The sequence below is a fragment of the Lytechinus variegatus genome, chromosome 1 (genome assembly GCF_018143015.1).
Source record: "Lytechinus variegatus isolate NC3 chromosome 1, Lvar_3.0, whole genome shotgun sequence".
In the NCBI taxonomy this organism is placed as follows: Eukaryota; Metazoa; Echinodermata; class Echinoidea; order Temnopleuroida; family Toxopneustidae; genus Lytechinus; species Lytechinus variegatus.
The window spans coordinates 75,794,226-75,802,599 of NC_054740.1; the positions used below are offsets into that span (position 1 = coordinate 75,794,226).

At 36.1% G+C, this 8,374-nt stretch overlaps 1 protein-coding gene across 12 annotated transcripts in view; it reads right to left on the minus strand.

Moving 5' to 3' along the window:
• LOC121423244 (titin homolog) overlaps nt 1–6,098 on the minus strand; it is a 58,363-nt gene extending 52,265 nt beyond the window's left edge. For 5 of the 12 annotated variants that reach the window (XM_041618593.1, XM_041618645.1, XM_041618600.1 and 2 more), the window contains exons 1-4: nt 5,829–6,098; nt 1,995–2,154; nt 1,305–1,365; nt 755–996 (exon numbers count right to left, since the gene is read on the minus strand). In XM_041618593.1, the coding sequence (XP_041474527.1) occupies nt 755–996; nt 1,305–1,365; nt 1,995–2,144 (453 nt within the window). In that variant the 5' untranslated portion in view covers nt 2,145–2,154; nt 5,829–6,098. The remainder of the gene's footprint in view (nt 1–754; nt 997–1,304; nt 1,366–1,994; nt 2,155–5,828) is intronic. The other 7 variants (XM_041618606.1, XM_041618577.1, XM_041618621.1 and 4 more) reach the window with 3 other exon arrangements.
• Nucleotides 6,099–8,374: the final 2,276 nt, after the last annotated feature.

Genomic DNA, 8,374 nt, shown 5'->3' on the forward strand with positions numbered 1-8,374 from the left:
ATGGCGCCGATTATTCTTTCCGGCGCCGATTTAGATAATAGGTGGCGCTGATTATCCTTGATCGGCGCCGGTTAAGAACTCAGGCAGCGCCGATTTTTCTTTACCGGCGCCGATTTATAACCAGATGGCGCCGATTGTTCTTGTCCAGCGTCGATTTAGACTAAGGTGGCGCTGATTATTCTTGATTGGCGCCAGTTATATGCAGGCAGCGCACTGCTACCGGCGAAGTTGTTGGGAAAAGGGTAGTTAAAAGAAAAGATAAGGAAGATGATATGATTACGCTTTGCTGGGGATAGTATTTCCTTTACTGTTGCTAATGTTATATCAGTGTACAATTTTTTTAATAGCGGCGCCTTTTCTTTCTTTTTTTTATTTTTTCAAGCGGCGCCTTTTCTTTCTTTTACTTTTCTTTCATTTTTTTTATGTTTTGAGCGGGTGAGCGGCGCCGAAGGCGCCGCTCAAATATTAGGGGGGCGCGCGCACCCTGCGCACCCCCCCTGGATCCGCCGATGTAATCCACTGGACCACAACGCTCCACTTAAGTTATAATAATAATGTTAATAATAATGATAATGGTAATAATGATGATGATGATGATAACAATATTATGCAATAAAAACAACTTTTTCTGGACCTTGAATTTCCACACGTTTAAAATTTAAATGCTACATGCCTATTATGAAATCTGGATAATCCAAGTTCAACTTTTGATAAAGCAAACAGTTTTTTAATATTTTGAAACTATAGTACCTACCCATTCTTCGTTTTCATCCTCCCATGGTTCTACATCGTCCAAGCTCACAGATGATGAAGATGACAATTGCGATTCTCCCGATGTCGGAGTTGATGACGATTCGGAAGATGTTGACATGTAATGACTCCACATCGCGGAGAATTTGGCATCGTTGACGGCCTTCGATTTCTTGACCGATACGGTAGCGGAGGTAACCCGTGGTATTCCAAGTGGACGGATTTGCGCAGTTTCACAATTTCCTGCTCCGTGAAGCATAGTAGTAAAATAGCAATAATGATATTAATGATTGAAAATAATAACACAACACTTCTTTACGACTTTTCTGACTTAGTGAGTTTACAAACATTATCTTTGAAAAAATATCTTCAAACGAGCGTGTGTTTTTTTCTGTTTGACTACATGTATAATTATTGCTTTATTCAAGAAAACCCGAAATGGTATCAAAGGCTTTGCTCGAACATGAAATAAAAAACTGACATTAGATGATACTATTTGATAATAAAAGAATTCAAAGAAAAAAAAAATCTTGTACGATGAATATGTAATTTACCATATGCTAGGTTCCACCTTTGTTTGAACGTAAATACACCATTACCAGTCTTTGGCTGAGCCTGTACAGTATGGGTTATAAGAAATGTGAGCAAAAGAAAAAACAACATAGAAATAACAAAATGAAGGACATCAAGAAACAAACAATCATGCCCAAAACTTTTTTTGCATGCAAAACAGCAAGGTTTGAGTACTAATAAATAGAATATTTCGCTTACTCAGTTATACAATGAAACGTCAATATTCACAGCTTTAGCATATATCTTTGAAAAATAATTTGGACTGTTTTGATTGGGGCTAGGCCTAAATTTTTTCTCTCACCATAATTCACAACAGATATTGGACATTTATGTTTCTCATTTCAAGTGTTTTGATCCAAATGATATCTGAATTACAACCTATATAAAAAAAGCAATATAAACAACACGTTGAATGATCAAATGGAAAAAAAACATCTTAGTATAAGGACAAATAAAATGATAAATTTAGAGTGAGTATAGTGAGAGAAAAATTAACACTCGTCAATATTCACATTTTTCTGCAAAACAACTTATTCACGAGTGAATGTTTTCACTCTTTTTAATACACTTAATTATTTTTTGTCATTTTTTTTAATTGATTGATATAGACTGCCGACTGTTAAAACAGTCAAATGAGAAATGCTTGCGATATTCTTCTCCGGAAAACTTACTTTTTTAGGTCTATTCCTTTGTGGCCAGGCTCTCGCTGGGCCAGTCGTTTTCTTACATGTAGGTGTATTCCCTTCACTCCTCCCATCTGGTATGACTTCAATCTTTCCATGTCGAACGACTCCTGTGCCTCTACATAGGTCTGATAGCATTCCAAAAATGCTAAATATAATGAAATCAAGTCAGACTTTGTGTGCAAATATTATAATGTAAAAGGTAAAATAAAAAATAAGATAGGTGGATCACAACAATCGGAATGAGATTTGTTTCAGTCAGATATTCGCTAAGTCTATGATTATAAACGAACCAAAGATAACATAATGTAGCAATGCAAAGAGGTCATCATCGTTATTATAATTATTTTCCTCAATATTATTATTATTAGAAGTAGTAGTAGTATCAATATTAATATCATTATTATTATTATTATCATTGTTGTTGTTGTTATTGTCATTATCATCATCATCATTATTTCATTGTTAATATTGTTATTATTATTGTCATCATTGTTATTATTACTATTAGTTTTATTATTATCATTATTATTATTATTGTTATAAATATTATTATAATTATTGTTGTTGTTGTTATTATTTTTATTATCGTCATTATTGTTATCATAATTACTATTATCATTAATATTATCATTATTATTATTATTGCCATTAGAATCATTATCATCATCATCACCATCCCCATCACCACCACTATAAACAAGTCCGTTGTAAACGTATCATTTCTAATTCGCCACTACCCTGTCGCTTGGGAACGCTATGTGATAAATAAAATAAATGCCGAATGATGCGGCCATGCATAATGGTAAAGATGAAAACTAATTAAAACCTCGTACAGTATCATCAAGGCCAATGGAATATGATCAGATGACAATAGCCTTTCACTCCCTCAACTATATTGATATCGACTAGCATGGTCCTTTTGTTTCCCTCTGACATTGCAGTGACATTACGTGTGTATGTGTGTGTGTGTGTGTGTGTGTATATATTTATATATATATATATATATATATATATATATATATATATATATATATATATATATATATATATAATATATAGATATATATATATTGTTGCAGAAGAATATGAAAATATGTTTGTTTGCTTCCATATGTATAATGTTTTTAATATTCGTCTATATTCAGTAAGTATTTGTGAAATTAAATTGTAATTCGTATTACCCTGTCCATTTTTTCTTTACAAATTCTTTAAATAGTTGGCATACCAAAGTGATAGAAGAAAAGGCATGAAAGATATATTTTATCATTTTAAACAAAAGAGAATTCCTTAATGAAGAGAGATTCATGTCAGTAAGAGCATATTCTATATGCACTGTGTTCGAGTGCGTGTTTTTGTGTCTTTATTTTTTATGTCGTTAATTCGATTGTTTCTTTGAAGTAGTGCTTTGATTAGAAACAAAAAACTTTTTTGGTTGCTATACCTTCAATGTAAATTATTTCCTATTGGTACTTGAATAAACATTCGGTTTGATTGAACTGATTGCAATAATTGGACTGGCCTTTGCCATCGATGGCATTTATCAAGGATGGAATATATCAAGGAGGTGCCGTGGCCGAGTGCATGGTCTAAGGCGCCTGGCTATACATGGAAAGTCCGGGGTTCGATCCCCGGCCGTGGCACCCATGAGCAAGGCATTTAATCTATAATGCTCTTTTATCCTGCTTTCAAATAAATGGAAAGGCTATATGCATTAATGCTAACTAGATGTGCACTTGTTTTTTTTTATTTGCCACACAGACCATTTAGCCAAATTGCAATATAGTAATCATCATTTTAACAGGAATAATTATGAGCAACATAGAAAATAACATACATGATTATAGACCACTGAATAAACAGTTTACATAAGATACAGCGAATTAAGTGCCCACCGAAAAGACATTCGTCAATATGCCTATTAACAAGTAAAATAACTCACATATACATCTTGACTCCCGAGCAGGAGAAAATCCACATGGAAATCTGAATTCTCCGAAATCATGGAAATACATACATGCACGGATTGTTACTGGTAAGTATATACTGTAGTAAGACATCATTACAAAGCTTACAACTTCAAGTTTGCTTCCCCCAATGAAATCTATCCATTAGTTGGGTCTTAAAACAATGGACAATGGGAAAACTGTATACCCTAATGAGAGACTCCCTTCATAAGCGAGTCATTCTTTTATTTCCAAGAAGTGTGGTCAAGTTTCCATGATCTAGAATGAGAGCGATGTGCCTTATCAGGAACTTCAGTGTAATTAGATCGCTTAACGGTTGTTGGTAACATAATTATTACAAAACGTAAAAATTTATATGTTCTTTTAGTTCGCAAGATCCTGGGCCCTGTTGTACAAAGAGTTACGATTGATCCGATCAATCGTAACTCTATGGGAATCCATCACTATCATATTTTTTACGAAAAAATTGCACAATGTCCTTTTTATGCAAAGAGAAGCGCAGTGAATTTTCAAGAAAACAAAATATACATCACAGCTAGAAAATATTTTGAACAAACATGCATAATAGACGTTGACGTTGCTGGCCGTCCATAGTTGCGATTGACCGGATCAATCGTAACTCTTTGTACAACAGGGCCCTGGTCTCAACCTTATCCATCTTTGAAAAGAAATTGGATTAAATCGCCAGTACGGGTACCCATAGTAAACCCACTAATCTGGAGATTATAATGCAGAATAAATGTGTCTGTACAAAATAAGGTTTCGGTGAGATAAAGGATGTTGACGATGCTATAGTGACGACGAATAATGATAATAATGATATTGAAGATGATTATGATGCTGCTGATGATGGTGATGACGATGATGATGAAAGTGAAGATACATGCTGACGAAGAAGTCGACAGCGATGGTAATGGGAATGGATGGCGGTCAAAACCATTACATGATTTTGCTGGTGATGACGATGATAATATGTCAATGATGATCATAACACAAATACTAACGATACGGATGTTGTCATGCTGCTGATGCTGATTCTGAATTATGGTTATGATGATGGTACTGATAATGGTGGTGATGGTGATGGTGATGATGATGGTGATGATGATGATAACGATGTGTTGATGGTGATGCTGATGATGGCGATGATGGTGGCGATGATGATTATTATGGTGATGATGGTGGTGGTGATAATAAGGATGGCGGTGGTGGTGGTGATGATGATGATGATAACAATGACGGTGATGGTGGTGGTGATGACGATGATGGTGGTGGTGGGGATGATAATGATGAAGATGGTGGTGGTGGGGATGATAATGATGATGGTGATGATGGTGGTGGTGATTATGATGGTGATGATGGTGTTGGTGATTATGATGGTGATGATGGTGTTGGTGATTATGATGGTGATGATGATGGGGATGATGATGATGGTGATGATGGTGGTGGTGATGATGGTGATGATAGTGGTGGTGATTAATTTGGTAGGAGTGGTGGTGGTGATGAAGATGATGTTGGGGATAATCATTATAATGGCGAAGATAAGGAGGATACTATTACAATTATGATAATGTATATTTATAAGGATAAATACGATGATGGCGATTGTGAGGATTATGCCTATTATGGTGATGACGACGATGATGTGATGATAAAAATCACTGATATTGATAAGACTGTAACGAAGGTAACAATAATTGATATATTATTTATCACCGTCGATCATGAAAAAAGAGGTATAAGTCGTACCTTGTCCCATGGGTCTTACTTCCCTTTATAACACACACACACCATGACTCGGATCTTGAAACATTTGAAAATTATCCAACATTGATTTAAAAAGAATAACATTTACCTTTTCTCAGTATCCGGTATATGGTAACCAAGGAATGTATTAAAAGTTATTAAGCATTCCGGTTGGGATTTTCACCAGGCGTAAGTCGGATGAAGTCTAGACGTTGAAAACTGACTAAAATATACAACTTCCTTAACAAAAATTGCTCCTTTATTTCAGATAATAAATCGTTTGAACTGCATGTTCAGCCCATAAAAGTGAGATAATTGTTGACGTTGCTGGGTGCCCGTCACGACATTGCTGATAACGTATGTAAGATAGAGAAGGCATCTATTATAATCAACATGACAATAGCCGTTCCATGGCGCTAGTTTTATGGAAAATTGATTGCAATTCGTTGGCAAAGAGCTCTCGAAAAAGCGAATGTCATTAATATGCAATTTCGCACAGTATAGGGAGTAATTGCGCACACTGTGCTGCCCACGGCGCCGTTTCGACTGCCCGTAATTCTGCGAAACTGTTGCAACGATTTCAAAGCATACATATTACCATTAGTTTGTCGGTGGGAAAGTATGTTTATAGTCAATTACAGTTATAACGTCAGTGAAATGTTGCTTATCAACCTAAACATAATAACATAGTTAGAAAGCGATGCATTTATACACAATCATTTAGCAGTAGCGTACCTAGGATTTTCCAAGGGGGGGGGGGCAAATTCGTCGGCCCAAAAATTTGACAAGTCCCCCCCCAAAAAAAGGGTCTTCAACCACAAATAACAGATTTTGTACCAGAAAAAAATTAACACGCAAAGAAAAAAAAAAGTCTTCAAGTTCAATTAGGGCTCGTCAGGGATCAATTGTAACTCTTCAGGGGGCAGGGTTACGTCCCTTGCATGGGTTGTGACTCGGGTACGCTAGGGGGCTGGTAATAGTCTGGGCAAATCTTATTGAATAACATTTAGACACTCTGTACTTGGCAAGTGTTATGTTTGCCTCCTTTTCGGGGGGAGGGGTGTCTCTAATTCTGCATCAGTTTCTTGCATCTCTGTAAATATATTTAAAAAAATCAGTAGAGAATCGGACAATACCAGCTATCTCTTTGGTTCTCGATTCGCTGAACCTACCATAGCAGCACTGAAGTTACGTGTGGTTACCATGACAACACAAGGGATGTTGGAAGTGCCTTCATCGTAATTTTGATGAATTGCATTATAATTGAGATGATGGAATATAATGACCCAAACGTGATCAACTGTTAAAAAATAATTGTCTGGTTGTTTCGAAGAAAAGAAAACATATCGTCTTGTGCATCAAATTAATTAGTCAAGCTATTTCATAATGGATGTAGACACAGTGTTGGTGTTTACAAATGTAATTGGAGGATGTTTATGAGCCTTTCTCAGTACCATGGGCGGAAAGATGGGAGCCTTTTGGTGCTGGGGCCCCAACTATTTCACGACCGAGAAATACAAAGGAAAAGGAAGGAAAAGAAAAGGAATAAGGGTGAAATATGATATCATTTTCCGAATATTATGTTTAAATCTATCACAAACTTGGATTTTTGTAATAAAAATGTCGACATTGCGATACACCATATCTAGGCCCCTCATTTTTTTGGCTTATTATGGCACTGCTCAGTACACTGATGTATGTGACATCTAACATTTTTTAAGGAACTTAAAGCCCACCCATCAAAAACTTAATTCATGATTGTCACGCTTGGGTATTAGGTATCAGATGAAGATATTAACATGTTGGATCCTATTCAATCCGTCATGGGGACGAACTACGTGGCCTGTAGATTCTTGTGCAGTCCTAGGAAGATAGCGTATGGTCTTTGTTGAATTTAGCATGAATTTTAATTGGTATAATGAATTAGGTGTAAACTGAATATCATTGTAGAAGTACCTGGCTCTAGATAATTATCACATTTTTCACAATTTACAAAAACCATGACAAAAAATAAATAAAAAGGAAGCAGTTTTGCATCTTCAAATGCAACACCGAGAGGTCCTTTTAGGTGAAATAAGGGTAAATAAGGGTAAGTTAGCTCCATTTTGCCTCTTTAAGGGTGTATAGTTGTACCATTTTAATTTTTTTTAATATACACCTTCAAAATTTCCTCTAAGTTGTACCATTCAATGAGCAAACATGACATTTCAAGCAGTATCACAAGGTACATGCATTTTGTACCTTAAACGTGCTGCCAGTGTCACAGTTTGACATTTTTTCACCATTGTACACGAATATTGCTTTCAATCTTAATAATTCCGGGAAGAGGAAGAGTAAGAAAAACATGGGTGAACGGTAACGCGCATCCCGGCCGCGCGTTTCCGTTTTACACCCTGGCGAAGGCATTTTCCGGAAAAGTAGCCAAAAAGCGACTAGTGAAGAGTCTACGTCTACGTTTGTTTACATTATCAGCTGGGCGCGCGATCCAAAGTCCGCACCGAAGTTATCCGCAGAACATACCGTACTTGCAACATACGAATGTATGCCTTGATCATTTGCCTTGCCGATTTGCTGATGTCTGTCTTTCTCTCTATCTGTCTATATATCTATCTCTCAAATTCTATCTCTATCTATGTAACTGCAGTATCTATCTAT